Genomic DNA, 20853 nt, shown 5'->3' on the forward strand with positions numbered 1-20853 from the left:
TGCTATTATTTTTATTGGTGTGTGTATGCATATATATATATATATATATATATATATATATATATATATATATATATATATATATCCGTGTGATCTGGTTTTCTATTATTCCTGTATTGTCATATTGCTGTATGTCACCCCTAAATATTGTCTGTAACCTAAATTAATGTTCAGCGCTGCGTAATATGTTGGCGCTTTATAAATACAATAAATATATATATATATATATATATATATATATATTACTGATAACTTCATTCTTTTACAGGGTATACTAAAATGCATGCCACTAAGGGCCTATACTCTTGTGTTGCTCAGCAGGGCAGGTGGGCATGCGGATTACATGTTTCACCGCTTTTTCCTATTCACATTTATTGAATGCGGCAGCACTGTCTTGCGCACAGAATGCACATCTGCGCAGGATGGGGCTGTCTGTGCACTTTTTGATGCCTCTGCACGTTATTATTATTTTAGTATTTCTATAGCACTGGCATTTTCTGCAGCGTCTTGTCACTTAACTGTGAGTAACAGTCATATGTCTTTATCGTGTAGTGTATGCATGAATTGTAGCCTAAGGACAATTTAAGGGTAAGCCAATTAACTTTTCTGTATTTTTGGGGGGATGTGGGAGGAAATTAGAGTGCCTGCAGGAAACCCACTGAGACATGGGCAGTGTTCTCCCCAGAATTTTTTTCCAGCTGGGTGGCAAGAAAAGGTAGCTGGGTGGCATAAAAAAGTAGCCGGGTGGGAACGAGTCAAAAGAATGCAGGGCTGGTGCTTCTCTGCACAACTCTGCTTACAGCAGAGGAGGAGGTGAGCTGATGACAGCCGGGTGCTCACCAAAACTAGCCGGGTGAAGCACCCGGCTAAAAGAGCTTGGGGAGAACACTGATGGGGAGAACATGCAAACTCCTTGCAGATAGTGCCCTGGCTGGGAATCGAACCAGAGACCCATCGCTGCAAGGCGAGAGCGCTAACGACTAAGTCACTGTGCTGCACATCACACATAGATTAATTAGCATAGCAGTGCAGCAGAGTGTCCAGGCACCAACTGTTCTATAGAGAAACCTCATGCCCTGCTAATGTAGTTATAGTGTAAAAATCATACTATATTCTTGGGCCAATTTGAGAGAGGTCAGTAAACTTTCCTGTATGTTTTTGGGATGGAGAAACATGGGGAAAACATACAAACTCCATGGTAATATTCTTCTGGCCAGGATTAAAACCTAGAAACTTAATGCTGCAAGGCAAAAGTACCAGCTACTGAGCCACCCTGCTGCCTTGGTGTTTAATTGGTTTAATTTTGTGATCATAATGTCTAGCTTATGCACGTGACATGTACAGTTACACTTTGGCATTTCAGGTAAAGGACAGCTATCAAAGTAATTGCTTTTAACAGGACTGCTTTAAAGGGATACTGTAGGGGGGTCGGGGGAAAATGAGTTGAAGTTACCTGGGGCTTCTAATGGTCCCCCGCAGACATCCTGTGCCTGTGCAGCCACTCACCGATGCTCCGGCCCCGCCTCCAGTTCACTTCTGGAATTTCAGACTTTAAAGTCTGAAAACCACTGTGCCTGCGTTGCCGTGTCCTCGCTCCCGCTGATGGCACCAGGAGCATACTGCACAAGCCCAGTATGGTCTGTGCGTGCGCCGTGCGCTCCTGGTGACATCAGGGTAAGCGAGGACAGGGCAACGCAGGCGCAGTGCTTTTCAGACTTTAAAGTCTGAAATTCCAATAGCGAACCAGAGGCGGGGCCGAAGCATGGGTGAGTGGCTCCGTGGGCACAGGACGTCTGTGGGGGACCATTAGAAGCCCCAGGTAACTTTAACTAATTTTTCCCCGACCCCCCTACAGTATCCCTTTAAGAGAGGAGCAACTTAGAGGCTACCCATGTCCTGCTTGTGACCACTGATCCAGCACTCGGACCCTCAGAAGTTCACAGCCATGCACCCATCTGTGAATGTGCGCAGCTGCTGGACCCCTTGCAACTGTGCAGTAGTATGGAGGAGCTCTAGCCCTTCCCCCATCCCCCTCTTATGTGAATTCTTACAAATCACTATTACAACTTTTGTAGATGTTGCTTTTTTTTTTTTTTTTTTTTTTGCAAATAGCAGTGGCTGGATAGTGTAATGGTTAATTTGCCTCTGATACAGGAGACCAGGGTTTGAATATTGACTCTTTCTGTTCAAGTAAGCTAGCACCTATTCAGTAGGAGACCTTGGGCAAGACTCCCTAACACAACTACTGCCTATAGAGTGCAGAACAGTGGCTGCAGCTCTGGCGCTTTGAGAAAAGCACAATATACACTCATCTAAAGGATTATCAGGAACACCATACTAATACAGTGTTTGACCCCCCCTTTCGCCTTCAGAAGGTGCTGAAAGCATTCTTTAGAAATGTTGGCACATATTGATAGGATAGCATCTTGCAGTTGATGGAAATTTGTGGGATGCACATCCAGGGCACAAAGCTCCCGTTCCATCACATCCCAAATATGCTCTATTGGGTTTAGATCTGGAGACTGTGGGGGCCATTTTAATACAGTGAACTCATTGTCATGTTCAAGAAACCAATTTGAAATGATTTGAGCTTTGTGAAATGGTGCATTTTCCTGCTAGAAGTAGCCATCAGAGGATGGGTACATGGTGGTCATGAAGGGATGGACATGGTCAGAAACAATGCTCAGTTAGCCCGTGGCATTTAAACAATGCCCAAGTGGCACTAAGGGGCCTAAAGTGTGCCAATAAAACATCCCCCACACCATTACACCACCACCAACAAGGCATGATGGATCCATGTTTTCATTCTGTTGACACCAAATTCTGACTCTATCAAGACTCATCAGACCAGGCAACATTTTTTTCAGTCTTCAACCGTCCAATTTTGGTGAGCTCGTGCAAATTGTAGCCTCTTTGTCCTATTTGTAGTGGAGATGAGTGGTACCCAGTGGGGTCTTCTGCTGTTGTAGCCCATCCTCCACAAAGTTGTGCATGTTGCGGCTTCACAAATGTTTTGCTGCATACCTCAGTTGTAACGAGTGGTTATTTCAGTCAACGATGCTCTTCTATCAGCTTGAGTCGGCCTATTCTCCTCTGACCTCTAGCATCAACTAGGCATTTTCGCCCACAGGACTGCCGCATACAGGATGTTTTTCCCTTTTCACACCATTCTTTGTAAACCCTAGAAATGGTTGTGTGTGAAAATCCCAGTAACTGAGCAGATTGTGAAATACTCAGACCGACCCATCTGGCACCAACAACCATGCCGCGCTCAAAATCACCTTTCTCCCATTCTGACATTCACTTTTGAGTTCAGGTGATTGTCTTGACCAGGACCACACCCCTAAATGCATTGAAGCAACTGCCATGTGATTGGTTGATTAGATAACTGCGTTAATGAGAAATTGAACAGGTGTTCCTAATAATCCTTTAGGTGAGTGTCAAATATTTATTAAAAGTAATGTTTTAGTATATCATATTGCTCTCACATTGGCTAAAAATGGTGTATACTATCTGCATTGATGGTGGGAGCAGCCCTTTTTTTTCCCCCTTATCTTGGATCTCCACACCAACTGAGTCATCTGTTTGGTTAGCTGCATTGTCGGAGTCGATCACTCACTAGGCGATCCTATGCAGTTGCCCGGAGAGAGTCTAGGGGCCCAGTAAATGCTAGACCCCACCAAATCTAATAAAAGAAGCCAGGTAACTATCAGTGGTAGGCAAACACTGCCACGTTGCCTATGGCCCCATTTCCTCTTAATCCTTTTTTGTGCATTGTACGTGGGAAGGCTGTATTATTGCATGCGGTTTTAAATGTTTGTAGTTTTTGTGTAATTGTTTCTCAGGTGTTCGCAGTGCGATCTGGAGGAGCCACGGGTGTTGTGGTGAAAGGCCCAGAAGACAGAGTTCCCATCTCTTTCAGGTATCTCATTTCTTGTGCAATACTTGGCCATGTCTTATTGTAGCTCAGCCTTTTTAGATCTTTGAAATGTCGGGTGCAGGAAGTAGTACTACATAATAATTAGTGCATAGAGTGGGGGCAGCCAAGGTTGTTGCTTAATTATTCCTTGCAGCTTATCTTAAAGGACAACTGAAGCGAGAAGAATATGGAGGCTGCCATATGTATTTCGTTGTAAATAATACCAGTTGCTTGGCTGTCCTGCTGATCTGCTTGGCTGCAGTAGTGTCTGCATCACACACCTGAAACAAGCATGCAGCTAATCTTGTCAGATCTGACAATAATGTCAGAAACACCTCATCTGATGCATGCTTGTTCAGGGTCTATGACCAAAATTATTATAGGCAGAGGATGAGCAGGGCAGCCAGGCAGCTGGTATTGTATAAAAGGAAATAAATATGGCAGCCTTCACAGCCCTCTCGGTTCAATTGTCCTTTAAAGCAGCAGCAGCAGGAGGATGATTACCACTAGATTTCATGCTGAAAACTATTTTAAATCACTGAGGAGTGTATGGGCAGGCAATAGATTCCTCTGATCAGATTCGATAAGAGAGGGATCTATCTACTGGTCGATCTAGTCATACAGAGTTCTGTGCCCCCTTATACCGGTCAGTCTAGTGTTCCCTGGGCTCCCCCTCCTTCCCTCCCCCATGGAGGGTTCTGCACTACTCCTCCCCCCCCCCCCCCCTTCACTATCCCTGGTAGTCTAGTGGTGTCTGGGCTCCCCACCCTAATGGAGAGTTCTGTGCACCTTTATACCTTGCAGTTTAGTGGTCCCTGGACCACTTTCCTCCCCCATGGAGAGTTCTGCGCTACCCCCCCTCCCCATATCCTCGGCAGTCTAGTGGTCCCTAGGGCTCCCAACTCTAAATATCCTTGGCAGTCTAGTGGTCCGTGGTCCCTGGGCTCCCAACCCTAAATATCCTTGGCAGTCTAGTGGTCCCTGGGCTCCCAACCCTAAATATCCTTGGCAGTCTAGAGGTCCCCATGCTCTGTTTCCCTCTGCAGAGCTCACCGCAGGAAGTGGCACGGTCATCAAGTGAGGACCCAGAAGACGCGTGTGCATATAAAGCTAGTGCCTGTTAAAAAGGGTGCCAGATAGAGCCATTATTCAATCTATCATTTAGTAAAATGGGCATCAGGTAAGGCTGTAAAATATTGTTTTTAATACTGATATTCTACTACAGTAGAAACTCATTATAGTAAACTCTGATATAGTAAACCTCTGAATATAGTAAACTCAGTCCTCAAATGCATCTGTGTAAATATACAATGGATGGCCAGCTCTGATATAGCAAACTACTTTTTTCTGATCACCGTCTCACCTACTTTTCCTATCACCGTCTCTGTAATAAATCAACTTATCGCTCTCCTGTCGGATTTGTCGCCCTGTCTGGAAGGCTGACAACTCTTAAGTGTTGTTGATCTGTTATGCATGCCCCCCTCCAGGCCCCCTCTATGCACACTCCCGTGTGTGTTATTTAGATTAGGCAGCTGTCTCTGCTCTCGTCAGTGAGAGAAGAGAGCTGCCTTACAAGCTGGATAAATTGTCCTCTGTTTTGCTGTGAAAGGAGCTGGGCTGTCACATGCTGAGGAATTACAGACATCGCAGAGCTGTCTGGCGGAAGAAACAATCAGCCTGTCGCTCTTCAGTGGATGATGGCTGCAAGGGGGGGGGGGGGGGGGGGTTAGGGAAGGTAAACACACAAATGATCTCTTGAGATTCAAAAGGAAGGGTGTATACAGCCTGCTTGTGTATGGATGTATTTTCTATGTGTGGACATTACTGTACATCAACCTACTTCCGTTTTTGGTGGCCATTTTGTTTGTTTATAAACAAACTTTTTAAAACTGTTTTTGACTACTTTTAATGCGGCGAGGAGCGGCGAAATTGTGACAGAGGGGAATAGCAGATGTCCCCTAACGCACTGGTATGTTTACTTTTGTGCGATTTTAACCAGGGCTGTGGAGTCGGAGTTGGAGCAATTTTGGGTGCCTGGAGTCGGGAAAAAATGCACCGACTCCTAATGAATTTGTAACTGTAATTTAAAATAGAAAATATGATAAAATTTTCTATTTTTCAGATAATAGTCATTAAAAATAATGTATATATACAGTAATTGTGCTCAGTCCACAAAAATGAAATAAACCAATCAAAATTAGTTACTTGTGCTGCTTCAATAAAGCAGTCCCCGTATTTTTAAAGTCAGATATACATATCTGCTTGTGACTGTACAGTATATATGATGTGTACACAGTAGGCCTGAACGATTTATCGTTTTTGTATCGAAATCGCGATCACGGAAACGGCGATTCCGTGATCGCCAAAGCGGCGGTTTTTACGATATTCTGCTGACCTGCGCAGTAGTAGCAGTTCAGCTGTGTCTTTCTCCCGCTGTGCGCAGCAGCAGCTCCGTGTACAAATAGCGACGGCTCCATTATCTCTCTTCTTCCGCCCAGTGCCTCCTCCTTCTCCTCCTGTCATCAGCTGACCCAGCGGCAGGCTCTTGCTCTCTTTCCCTCTTCCTACCTGCATTATCAGCTGGGCGGGCGGCAGATGTGATGTAAGTACAGCCAATATTTAGTTACTAATATATGTGTTTTTTTTCTCTGAGACCCTATACCTAACAGCTCCTCTTTAAGCTTGATTTGAAGAAAATCGTGAATCGAATCGAAATCGCAATTTCTGACAGAAATTGTGCGATTCAATCTTTTCCTAAAATCGTTCAGGCCTAGTACACAGGAATCTCTTATATACTAAATAACGTCTATGCTGTAAGAATAAAGCCTGATGTGTAGCCGTGTCACTAATAGAGATGGTCAGTGCGATGGAAATAATTCTGCATTGATGCTGATTTATGCAAATGTATTCACTCCCTTTGCTGATGAAATCAAATAATTTGATATGTTGTTAAAATTTGGTTTGGTGACTACAAATTAAAGGGTACCTGAGACGGATGAAAATAAGAGTGTTATACATACCTGGGGCTTCCTCCAGCCCCCTTCAGGCTAATCAGTCCCTCGCTGTCCACCTCCTCCACCTGGATCTTCTGCTATGAGTCCCGGTAATTCAGCCAGTCAGAGCAGTCTGGCTACGTGCCGCTTCCACAGCCAGGAGCATTCTGCACCTGCGCAATAGTGCTGCGCCGGTGTAGTACGCCCCCGGCGGCGGAGTGTGTGCATGCGCACTACACCAGACTGGCTCAAGTACCTGGCCTCATAGCAGAAGATCCAGGTGGCGAAGGAGGACAGCGAGGGACTGATTAGCCTGAAGGGGGCTGGAGGAAGCCCCAGGTATGTATAAAACTTTAATTTCATCTGTCTCAGGTTTAGTTTGGTACACAGTTGTACTATACTCTACATATGCACTCCCCACAGAGCTGCAGGGAATCCCACTGAGAATGTTGTGCACATTGAACACCCATAAACCTTGTTCAGATTGTGCATGAAGAATGTGTAATAGAGGAAGAATCTCCTCATTCCCCTGCAGAGTACCTGCACATCACTCTTACATGTACCCACAGTTAAATAGCCTAGGGCCTGATAGATGTCCTTTGTTCCGGTCTGTACCTTTTACAAGTACTCTTACCAAGGACTAGTTTTAGTCTAAAGGGAATAAATACAGTAGTCTACATATCCTTCTCACTTCAGTCGTCTTGTAAAATTCCTAAGCGTTGGCAGTTAAGAGACGAATTTCACGTTACATACGGTTAATCAACAAAATTGTTATATGCAAATTAGAGGAGTCGGAGTCGAGGAGTCGGAGGAATCCTAAACTGAGGAGTCGGAGTTGGTGGATTTTTGGACCGACTCCACAGCCCTGATTTTAACAATGGAAAAGGAAGCAAAAGACAGGAGGAGCGCTCCGTAGTGTGATACCGTTTAATAAAATGAAAACTGCGCAATAAAAGATACACTTACTAGATGTGTATGAACAGTAGGCATTTAAAATTGGCATATAGCCCAGAATAAAAAGGACATCCCCTCTTGGAAGCGAAACCTGAAGCTGCAGTGGCCAGCGGCAGCAAGGATCCAGATGGTAAATGGATGACAGGTGTCCCTTCGGGGTGACTGTGTGCAGGTTACGTCAAGACGCGTTTCGGCGTGTCCACGCCTTCGTCAGTTAACGTACCTGCATGCACACTATGCTCCTATTTATAACAGGAGTCAAGGGAATGGCTTCCCAGAGCAAATTGAGGTTAACGAGGGTGAGAGGGTAGGGGGCGGGGTTGCAAAGTACTGCAAACAAAAACCCTATATTTTCCAGCCTCCTGACGGAAGCTCAACTCTAAATCACCAGGGCATGAAGCCCTGACGGCAAATAACTGATTGATTCAACTGCAACAGTATGAAGTGTTGCAAGAAAAAAAAAAAAAAAAAAAAAAAACCTGGCCCCAGCATCCCTGTAGATGGGAAAAGCTGGAGCTGGAAACCTCGGCTTCCCTGGTGGCATGTTGACTCTCCAGGTGTGCTGGAGGGGAGGAAGGCGAGGGACATGACTGGTGGCCCCCAAGTGCAGGAATATTTACCTCACGGGCAAGGGCGTGGTCAGTAGCGCAAGTGGCAACAGAGGGCGTGGCCAGCGGTGCACACATATGGTAGCCTTGGCCTTCCAATAGAGACAAGGGAGGGGGGTGTGGCCGACAACCCAAATGACAGCGGGGGGCGTGGCCAGCGGCGCCTGTATATACAAGTACATGCCTCGGCATCTCTGTTGGCATAGGTATATTCTGTATGGGCTGAAAGGGGAGAGATGCAGAGCCCTGCCCGGGGGGCTGTGGCGCTGGATGTCATAAATGCAATTTTGGGCTGCACTGAGAGTGCTGCACATGAAACCCAGCAGCAAGACTGTATAGAAAACGCTGGCCACCGCAACAACAATGAGTCTTATGTACAATGCAATAAACAGTCCATGAAAAACATATATACAAGATATATATATATATATATATATATATATATATATATATATATATATATATATATATATATATATATATATATATATATATATATATATATATATATATATATATATATATATATATATATATATATATATATATATATATATATATATATATATATATATATATATATATGAGCGAAGGACCAATATAAATGAAAGTATAAACAAAAACAATAAACAAAAAAGTGTATGAGCACACAAGAAAGGCATTTGAGAACTAATAAACACAACATTACAATTAACGTTCTGTGGTTCGTTGATCTGAAGACACATGACAGCGTATACAGTGTTTTACATCGGACATGCAGGCATCTGTGTATGTATACACCAGTGTCTGCAATATCTGTGCCTGTGTCCATCTACATAAGGCCATATTTCCCACCAGCTGCAAAGTGCGGAGGGGGGGGGGGGGGGGGAGAGGCAAGATTTGGGATGGCATGAGAATTGGGAACTAGATCAATGGGAACCCGGTTGGAGGTGGACCCAAGTGGTGGTGCATGGCAAGTCGTGCTGCACCTGGAGGGAATCATATAAAGTTGGCTGTTTCTACCTCCTCGTTCAACCCTGCTGGACACAAGGTGTTCAGTCTGAAGATCCAGTATGCTTCTTTTTCGCACAGTTTCCTGTATCTTAGGCCCATGGGTAGTCCAGATGAAATGGCCTCCAGACCCATGATTGTTAGGTGGTCAGTGGACTGGTCATGGTTCTCAAGGAAGTGCCGAGGGACACTATGAGTCTGCAGTCCATCCTCGATTCCTCGTCTGTGTTCCCCAAAACGTTCCCGTAGTGGGCGTGTGGTGCGGCCGATATAGTATTTTGGGCAATCACAAGATAGTAGATACACTACATACGGAGTGCCACAGTTTATAAATTGTTTCACCTGGATAGTGTGCTGGTCTGTCTGTACAAGCTTCTGGCGATGTTGTATGAAGGGGCAACATTTGCACCTGGCTTTTCCACAACGAAAATTTCCAGTTAGCCCAAATGCGTTTGGACGAGAGTCTCTTTGATCTTTGGAGCCGATATTACTTTTTGCTATCTTGTTCTTGAGGGATTTCGCCCTCCGGAAAATGGTGTTTGGTTTTGTGGGTAGATGACGGCTAAGAACAGGGTCACGCAAGAGGAGGGGCCAATTCGTGCGAATGATGTGATTGATATTGCCTGCTCTGTTGTTAAACGTGGTTACAAACTGCGGTCCTTTAGTAGGGGTTCTTTCACCTTCTATTCCTTTCCTTTTGGGGGTTTTCTTGTCTCTGTATTCTGATCTAGCCTTCTCTATATTAGTTGTGTCATAGCCTTTGTCCAGGAATTTTTTTGTTAGGTATGCCCCCTGTTTGTCATAGTCTTCCTTGATGGAGCAGTTTCTGCGGAGACGGCAGAACTGGCTCCTTGGGATGTTGTTGATCCACCTTGGATGGTGGCAGCTCTCTTTGTGTAGAAAAGAATTCCCAGCAGTCGGCTTGAAATGTGTTCGCGACGTGATTTGACCATGGTCATTGTGACCCAGTTCCAAATCAAGGAACACAATGTTGCTTTCATCTGATACTGAGGTGAACTGTAGACCAAAGGTATTGTTATTGCAGTATTCAACAAACTTGTTGAATGTGTCCTCCGGTCCTTTCCAGATGATGAGGACGTCATCTATATTCCTAAGGTATAGGGCGAGGTTTGCCCCGAACGGGGAGTTGGACCAGATGTAGTGGTCCTCCCAGTAAGCCATATATAGATTTGCGAAACTCGGAGCAAACCCCGCCCCCATCGCCGTCCCACAAGTCTGTAAGTAGAAATCTCCAGCGAATGTGAAATGGTTGTGAGTGAGAGAAAACTCCAAAAGATCCAGAATGAATTGGGCCTGGGTGTGATGTATGCAACCATCAGAGGTGAGGAAATGGCTTACAGCATCTAGACCTTTCTCATGTGGGATGCACGTGTAGAGTGAGCTGACATCCAATGAAGCCCATCTGTAATGTTTACTCCACTGTACATCCCGAAGAATGTCCAGAACATAGCTTGAGTCTCTTGTGTATGCTTTGGTGTTCACCACTATTGGTTGTAAAAAGTGGTCCACATATTCTGATAGGGGGGCTAGAATCCCATCCATACCAGCAACTATTGGTCGGCCCGGGGCATTCTTCGGGATGTACAGTGGAGTAAACATTACAGATGGGCTTCATTGGATGTCAGCTCACTCTACACGTGCATCCCACATGAGAAAGGTCTAGATGCTGTAAGCCATTTCCTCACCTCTGATGGTTGCATACATCACACCCAGGCCCAATTCATTCTGGATCTTTTGGAGTTTTCTCTCACTCACAACCATTTCACATTCGCTGGAGATTTCTACTTACAGACTTGTGGGACGGCGATGGGGGCGGGGTTTGCTCCGAGTTTCGCAAATCTATATATGGCTTACTGGGAGGACCACTACATCTGGTCCAACTCCCCGTTCGGGGCAAACCTCGCCCTATACCTTAGGTATATAGATGACGTCCTCATCATCTGGGAAGGACCGGAGGACACATTCAACAAGTTTGTTGAATACTGCAATAACAATACCTTTGGTCTACAGTTCACCTCAGTATCAGATGAAAGCAACATTGTGTTCCTTGATTTGGAACTGGGTCACAATGACCATGGTCAAATCACGTCGCGAACACATTTCAAGCCGACTGCTGGGAATTCGTTTCTACACAAAGAGAGCTGCCACCATCCAAGGTGGATCAACAACATCCCGAGGAGCCAGTTCTGCCGTCTCCGCAGAAACTGCTCCATCAAGGAAGACTATGACAAACAGGGGGCATACCTAACAAAAAAATTCCTGGACAAAGGCTATGACACAACTAATATAGAGAAGGCTAGATCAGAATACAGAGACAAGAAAACCCCCAAAAGGAAAGGAATAGAAGGTGAAAGAACCCCTACTAAAGGACCGCAGTTTGTAACCACGTTTAACAACAGAGCAGGCAATATCAATCACATCATTCACACGAATTGGCCCCTCCTCTTGCGTGACCCTGTTCTTAGCCGTCATCTACCCACAAAACCAAACACCATTTTCCGGAGGGCGAAATCCCTCAAGAACAAGATAGCAAAAAGTAATATCGGCTCCAAAGATCAAAGAGACTCTCGTCCAAACGCATTTGGGCTAACTGGAAATTTTCGTTGTGGAAAAGCCAGGTGCAAATGTTGCCCCTTCATACAACATCGCCAGAAGCTTGTACAGACAGACCAGCACACTATCCAGGTGAAACAATTTATAAACTGTGGCACTCCGTATGTAGTGTATCTACTATCTTGTGATTGCCCAAAATACTATATCGGCCGCACCACACGCCCACTACGGGAACGTTTTGGGGAACACAGACGAGGAATCGAGGATGGACTGCAGACTCATAGTGTCCCTCGGCACTTCCTTGAGAACCATGACCAGTCCACTGACCACCTAACAATCATGGGTCTGGAGGCCATTTCATCTGGACTACCCATGGGCCTAAGATACAGGAAACTGTGCGAAAAAGAAGCATACTGGATCTTCAGACTGAACACCTTGTGTCCAGCAGGGTTGAACGAGGAGGTAGAAACAGCCAACTTTATATGATTCCCTCCAGGTGCAGCACGACTTGCCATGCACCACCACTTGGGTCCACCTCCAACCGGGTTCCCATTGATCTAGTTCCCAATTCTCATGCCATCCCAAATCTTGCCTCTCCCCCCCCTCCGCACTTTGCAGCTGGTGGGAAATATGGCCTTATGTAGATGGACACAGGCACAGATATTGCAGACACTGGTGTATACATACACAGATGCCTGCATGTCCGATGTAAAACACTGTATACGCTGTCATGTGTCTTCAGATCAACGAACCACAGAACGTTAATTGTAATGTTGTGTTTATTAGTTCTCAAATGCCTTTCTTGTGTGCTCATACACTTTTTTGTTTATTGTTTTTGTTTATACTTTCATTTATATTGGTCCTTCGCTCATATATATATATATATATATATATATATATATATATATATATATATATATATATATATATATATATATATATATATATATATATATATATATATATATATATATATATATATATATATATATATATATATATATATATATATATATATATATATATATATATATATATATATATATATATATATATCTTGTATATATGTTTTTCATGGACTGTTTATTGCATTGTACATAAGACTCATTGTTGTTGCGGTGGCCAGCGTTTTCTATACAGTCTTGCTGCTGGGTTTCATGTGCAGCACTCTCAGTGCAGCCCAAAATTGCATTTATGACATCCAGCGCCACAGCCCCCCGGGCAGGGCTCTGCATCTCTCCCCTTTCAGCCCATACAGAATATACCTATGCCAACAGAGATGCCGAGGCATGTACTTGTATATACAGGCGCCGCTGGCCACGCCCCCCGCTGTCATTTGGGTTGTCAGCCACACCCCCCTCCCTTGTCTCTATTGGAAGGCCAAGGCTACCATATGTGTGCACCGCTGGCCACGCCCTCTGTTGCCACTTGCGCTACTGACCACGCCCTTGCCCGTGAGGTAAATATTCCTGCACTTGGGGGCCACCAGTCATGTCCCTCGCCTTCCTCCCCTCCAGCACACCTGGAGAGTCAACATGCCACCAGGGAAGCCGAGGTTTCCAGCTCCAGCTTTTCCCATCTACAGGGATGCTGGGGCCAGGTTTTTTTTTTTTTTTTTTCCCCATCTACAGGGATGCTGGGGCCAGGTTTTTTTTTTTTTTTTTTTTTTTTTCTTTTTCTTGCAACACTTCATACTGTTGCAGTTGAATCAATCAGTTATTTGCCGTCAGGGCTTCATGCCCTGGTGATTTAGAGTTGAGCTTCCGTCAGGAGGCTGGAAAATATAGGGTTTTTGTTTGCTGCACTTTGCAACCCACTGCCATCAGCGCTGTTGACCCGCCCCCACAGGGATGCTGGGGCCACCGTTTTTTTTTTTTTTTGTTTTTTTTTTGTTTTTTTTTTGTTTGTTTTTTTGCAACACTTCATACTGTTGCGGTTGAATCAATCAGTTATTTGCCGTCAGGGCTTTATGCCCTGGTGATTTAGAGTTGAGCTTCCGTCAGGAGGCTGGAAAATATAGGGTTTTTGTTTGCAGTACTTTGCAACCCCGCCCCCTACCCTCTCACCCTCGTTAACCTCAATTTGCTCTGGGAAGCCATTCCCTTGACTCCTGTTATAAATAGGAGCATAGTGTGCATGCAGGTACGTTAACTGACGAAGGCGTGGACACGCCGAAACGCGTCTTGACGTAACCTGCACACAGTCACCCCGAAGGGACACCTGTCATCCATTTACCATCTGGATCCTTGCTGCCGCTGGCCACTGCAGCTTCAGGTTTCGCTTCCAAGAGGGGATGTCCTTTTTATTCTGGGCTATATGCCAATTTTAAATGCCTACTGTTCATACACATCTAGTAAGTGTATCTTTTATTGCGCAGTTTTCATTTTATTAAACGGTATCACACTACGGAGCGCTCCTCCTGTCTTTTGCTTCCTTTTCCAGTAGTCCGCTCACAGCCGAGTGTTTGAGGAGCTGCCAGTGTGTGATCAGTCTGCGGTCCACTTTGACCTCTCACCTGCGTTAGCGCAAGATTGCACATCTTTTGTTTTTCCTCACTGATTTTAACAATACATATTCTCTTTAATATAGGTTTAAGTGAGTTTTAGAAAAAACATAAAAACTGACATAGGTAAGAATCGTGAAAGCTGCTCATTGTGGTGTAAAAAGTTAAAATACTAACCATTTTTTTCAGAGGAAGCGTAGGGGACAGATTTACAAACAATTATACAATTTTAGAAATGATTATTTGTTAGGTAATGAGTCATTGTAATTGATGAAGTTGGTATTGAAATGAAAGGTAAAGATAACAAGCAATGAAGTTGTTTTATATTCATACGGTGCCCTTTTTATACAGTTAGCAACAATAGAGAGAGTTTGTATTGATGGCGCCTTTTTAATAGGCGCCATTATTACATGTCTCGGAAGACACAGAAGAGAAGAACGCCTGCCGGACACAGAGACTCCACTACCTGGAGGAGGATAAGTAAAGCACTTACAGTTCCACTACCTGCACCGAACTCTGGATCAGAGGGAGTAAAGAGGGAATAGTAGAATATCATTATTAAAAGCAATAATTTACGGCAGGGCTGTGGAGTCGGTACAAAAATCATCCAACTCGGACTCCTCAGTTTCTGAAACCCCCGACTCCTATTCCAGGTACCCAAAATTGCCCCGACTCCTCGTCTCTGACTCCACAGCCCTGTTTTGCGGCATTTTCTAACTTACTTGTACTTGTGTACAAAAGCAAATAATAACTGTATTGGTAATAAAAAGTAGGAAAACACGTTTTTATGGAATATTATGTCAGAGTTTAATCTCGCTTTAAGTAGGCATGATTTATAAGCGTTGAGTTTCAGTGCAACTTAATACAGACCATGATCCGGACGTGGAATCATCATACATGATTGCTCAAAAGGCCTCCCAGCGGCAGGTAGCTTACAGGCCGGATACGGCATTGGCTATTAGCGGTGCTGGCAACTGTCCCGCGATCTAGCCGCTCATGTTAAGTCACCTGACCCTCTAAACAAGGAAGGTGGATCCCAATAAGTCTCATAGCCCCCTTCATAAAAGGTAAATCAGTAGAAAACAGAAGCGTCACAAATATTTAATCTGTAGCTTCATCTCCACATTGCAGCAGTTTCTTCTTCTGTATGTGTGGCCAGGTTGAGTTTTTCATTGTGATGTTTTCATTTTTTAGAATGGAAGACAAGGGTGAAGTGAAATGCATCAAGTTTTCATTGGGAAATAAAATCCTTGCTGTGCAGAGGACCGCTAAGACTGTGGTTAGTAATGGGGTTATTGTGTATTAACAAGACTGTGCAGTTCTCATGTCTGCTTTCTTGGGGATTTCGCATATAAATATAGCCTCAAGAAACATTCCTTTGCCATCACTTATGCTGTGTTGAATAATCATTATTTTTGTAATGTCCAGAATATTAATGTGTACCCATGTGTAGTCATGGGTACATACAGTACTAATCCTACTTAGTTGTCTGTGTGTTCCCTTTTGATTTATGTTTTTCATTGCAAGGGTTAATAAACCAGTGCTTCACCTGTGCAGATGATGCAGTTACACTAGCAGCCATGGCTGCTGTTACCAGGGCTGTGGAGTCAGAGCAGTTTTGGGTACCTGGAGTTGGGCAAAAAAAAAAAAATACTCCAACTCCTAATAAATTTACACTGTAATTAAAAGAGAAAATATGATAAAATGTTCTATTTCTCAGATAATAGTCATCATAAATAAAAGTAATAGCCGTGCTTAGTCCACAAAAATGAGATAAACCATCCGCAAAACAAGTTATTTGAGCTGCTGCAATAAAGCAGTCACCATATTTTTAAAGTCCTATATACTAATCTGATTTAGACTATATGTCTGTGTACACAGGAATCCTTTTATATATAATAAATAACATCTTTGCTGTAAGAATAAAGACTGATCTGTATTTTTGTCACTAGTAGGAATGGTTAATAAGATGCTAATAATTCTGTGTTGATGCTGGTTTTGCTCATGAAATCAATGAATTTGATATGTTGCTACCTTTTGGGTTAGTGACTTTAAATTAAGTTACACAGTAGTTCTATACACTACTAGAGATGCAAGTGAACCGTTCGCCAGCGAATCTCTATGGGCCTGCACTACTTCCGGGTCGCTATGACCGGGAGTAGTAGGGCTGCGCTGGGCAGGCGGTGCGCGTCTTTGATCACGCGCCTGTTGCTGGGCGCCCTCTGCGCATGAGCGTGACGTCACTCATGACATCACGCACATGCGCATAAAGTGCCCGGCAACAGGTGCGCGATCAAGGACGCGCACCGCCAGCCCAGCGCAGCCCTACTACTCCCAGTCATAGCGACCCGGAAGTAGTACATGGTGAGGGGTACATGTGCACTCCCTGCGGAGCTGTTGTGAAGTCACTAAGAATGTTGTGTACATTGAATGCAGAGGTGTTGTCTATCACCTGTAATCCTGGTTCAGATTGTGCACGAAGGATGTGTAATGCTAGGTACACACAATGTGTTTTTTCAGTCGATTTTCTGTCCGATCCATTCTCGTATCTTTTCTTATTAATTTTTGTTCACTTCTATGAGAAATCGATGGGAAAAAGATCGGAAATAATATTAGACATGATGGAAATTATCTATCGAACCATCTATCTAACACAAAATTGTATGGTGTGTACCTAGCATAATAAAGGAAAAATCCCCTCATTCTCCTGCAGAGTACCGGCACATTACATGTACCCACAGTTAGATTGCCTAGGGGCCCGATCGATAATCTTTGTTCTTGTCTACACCCCCTTACCAAGGACTAGTTTTGGTTTTTATTTAGCAGCTACTCTACAGCTACAGTATATTCTACGTTTATTTAAAATGGTGTACATAAAATAAATAAATAAATAAAAAAAAAAAAAAGAGGTGCTCTAATGCTTATAAGTTAGAATACCCCAACACAGCCTTTTTAATAAGGTTCACTGGAACCTCCTATCAGCTGGGTTCCGGCGCATAGCTCTGCCCCCTTGCAGAAAGTGGACCTGGCCTTTTCTATATCGGATGTAAAAAAGATCACTAGCTTTTTCTGCAAGGTGGCAGGGCTACACGCTAAAACCCAGCCGGTATGGGGCTCCAGTGAATCTTATTATACAAGTCAGATGCTGGGGCAGTCACGTTGGCAATGACAGGCCCGGGTGGCTGACAGCATAGTGTCAGCTTCCTGGCCAGGAGCTTTTTATTCGCAAAAGCAAATGCCATTTTAATATACGGTAGCGTAACATTTCTAAACTTTGGCAGTGATTGAATGCCTTTTTATGTTATACTTTCAATCAACAAGATTGTTATATGCAAATTAGAGGAGTCTAGAAATCATAAACTGAAGAATTGGAGTCTGAAGATTTTTGTACCGACTCCACAGCCCTGGATGTTAAGTTTCAAACCCAGCCCATAAAGTGTACTCTAGGAGGTAGAAATGGGAATGTGAAGTGAAAATATTATACTGTAATGAATTATATGTGTAGAACAGCTAAGAAATAGAACATTATTAACAAAGAATAGAGTTTCATATTGTTTACTGTACAGGAAGAGTTAAGAAACTTCACTCACTTATTCAAAAGAGCTTCTCTGAGCTCTCCGACCCAACTTGGGTCAGAGACACCTATTTTCTGAAGCATGTATACATCAAAGATACAGTGAGAGGCAGCTTCAGATAAGGTTTTACTAAAGGGGCGTTCAAATGTTCATTAGCTCTGCTCTGTTAGTGTTGATAGTGTCATAGTGTTGTTTGTAATTGCAAATATGACAGAATGATGCAATGTTGTTTAAAAAAAAAAAAAAAAAAGCTTTAACTGAAAATAAAAATCCCATTCTGCTAACCGCTTCTGGACGGTGGTAATTGAAATCTGCGCCCTGTTTGGTGGCTGTTATTCCTGCCAAAGCGTAGCTTTCACCTCGCCGCTCTCGTTGCTCTCACCAATTGTGTCGCTCTTTGCTCGCCCCAGCTTGCTAATCCTGCTGTCGGTATGACAGTAGAGATCTGTGAGCCGGTCAGAAGCTTCTGACCCTGTCATCAGTGTGAGTAAATCCCATTGGCTTACATTGATCACAGGGTCAGGAGCCAATGAAAGCAGCTCCTGACCGGCTCACAGAGCTCTGCTGTAATAGGGACAGCAGAGTGAGTGGGTGGGCTGAGGCGATGGGTGGACGGCGGTAGCAGCGGTTTTTGGTGCCAGCGGTCTCTGGTCCTTAAAGCGGTATCGTCACCATAAAAATAAAATTTCAACAGCAACTGGTCTGAGTGTATTAAGTGATAAAGATGCTAATCCTGCATTCAAAACTTGCAAAACTTTTTCTGCTGTTATGGTTTGGAGTTATCACATACTTCAGGAGCACTGGCCCTTTAGTAGTTGTGCCAAAGAGTTGCATGCTGGGGGTTCTTTTTATCTATAATCTATTCCTCCTCTTCCCTTTATTTCCCTGCAAGCTTCTTATCTGAAACCTAATCCCCTACTCACTTGTGTTTACAAGCAAGGCTGAGGCGACTCAGCGATTGGAGGAGACAAGAAAAAAAGTAAAGGGCAGAAATGACATCACGAGTTAGTCTTAACTGTGGGCAAAAGACATGGCCCCCACCAGGAACAGAATTCTCGTAATTTACTATATAATATTCACTGAAATCAAAACGTGGACAGTATAATACATGTTATATAAGCAGATCAAGTATTTATCTACTTATATATGTGTTTTTTTCCATAGTATAGTATGGCTGATCCTACTGCTTTAAGGGGGCAGAGACCACTAGTACTGAAGGGGGTAATTATCTGTACTACACATACAATTCATTATCATGAGGTTTTGTTTTTTTTGCTTCAGTGTCACTTTAAAAAGAGATACTTAAGTAAACGGAAGCCTCTGTACCTTTCAGATGCTTCTCAGTGCTGGCCACCCCCTTGTGCAGAACCCTAGAAACATACCCAACAGCTTGTTGGGTATGTTTGCGTGGCTGTGCTCGGCGTGGTCTTTCCACTGTATATGAGCACAGCTGTACTGTGCCTCGTATGCGAGTAGCTTTGGCTTAGTGCATAGGCTTGGCCGTGCTTGAGCAGGTGCAATACGGCCACATTCATGCATGAAAATGCACAGGTGCAAGCTTCAAGAGGGTCCGGTCAATAAGGTCTGGTCAACCAGGAGGCCGCAATAGCAGCATAGGGGGAGATATACAGGCTGGGAACGCGAACAATCACTCGCGTTCCCATGCCTGTCGGCCGGTGACGGCCAAACCGGAAGTGTTCGCCGGCGGGTCCTGGGCCATCGGAGCGGGGCTGCGAGGGCACCGATCGGCTGCAGGGGGCTGAGGGAAGCCCCAGGTAAGTAACTCTCATTTTTTTTCACTGACTTTAGGTTCACTTTAAAGGAGAACTGTAGTGAGAGGTATATGGAGGCTGCCATATTTATTTCCTTTTAAGCAATACCAGTTGCCTGGCTATTCCGCTAATCCTCTGCCTCTAATACTTTCAGCCATAGGCCCTGAACAAGCATGCAGCAGATCAGGTGTTTCTGACAAATTTAGACAGAAATGACAAGATTAACGGCATGCTTGTTTCTGGTGTGATTCAGACACTTCTTTAGGCAAATAGACCATCAGGGCTGCCAGGCAACTGGTATTGCTTAAAAGGAAATAAATATAGCAGCCTCCATATCCCTCTCACTACAGTTCTCCTTTAAGAGCCTGGATATGGTGTGTTCAGTTGGGTTTATTTATTTTATATTGTAATGTATAATTGTATCTTTAGAGCTACCGCATTTTTCGGAATAGAAGACGCTCCAGCATAAAGAAGCAAGACACACAAAAATCAGGAAAAAATAAATAAACTAAACCTGGTGTGTCTATGGTCCAGGGACATCTTATGGACCTTTAACCCCCCCAAAAACTGTTTCTGAACTACTCTATCTTCACTACACTGCCCAGCAACACTACACTAAGCCCTGTGGCTCCCTACCAGTTACACTACAATACACTGATCCCTGCTGCCCACCAACTAAGCTACACAGCAATACACTACACTGCACTTAAAGGAGTTGTCAGGCAAAATTTAATAAAATAAACGCTACTTACCGGGGACTTCCTCCAGCCCCAAGCTCCCAGGACCTCCCTTGCTGCAGCTCTGCCCGCAGCCGTTTGCTGGAGCTCCGACCCGGTCCCCGGCGATGACGTCAGAGCGACCTGGAGCTCTGTACTGCGCCTGCGCGATCGGCGCTGTCAATCACCGCCACGTGGGCTGGAGCAGACTGCGCAGGCACAGAACTACTGCACCTCCGCAGTACGCTC

General features: G+C 44.2%; 1 protein-coding gene across 2 annotated transcripts in view; it reads left to right on the forward strand.

Moving 5' to 3' along the window:
* LOC137518871 (regulator of MON1-CCZ1 complex-like) overlaps positions 1 to 20853 on the forward strand; it is a 68472-nt gene that overhangs the window by 421 nt on the left and 47198 nt on the right. Inside the window, exons 2-3 of one of the 2 annotated variants that reach the window (XM_068237261.1) lie at positions 3846 to 3922; positions 15736 to 15820. In XM_068237261.1, the coding sequence (XP_068093362.1) occupies positions 3846 to 3922; positions 15736 to 15820 (162 nt within the window). Of the gene's footprint in view, positions 1 to 3845; positions 3923 to 15735; positions 15821 to 20853 lie in introns of those variants that run through there. The other variant, XM_068237263.1, reaches the window with a different exon arrangement.

This window comes from Hyperolius riggenbachi, chromosome 5, assembly GCF_040937935.1.
Source record: "Hyperolius riggenbachi isolate aHypRig1 chromosome 5, aHypRig1.pri, whole genome shotgun sequence".
Lineage (NCBI taxonomy): Eukaryota > Metazoa > Chordata > Amphibia > Anura > Hyperoliidae > Hyperolius > Hyperolius riggenbachi.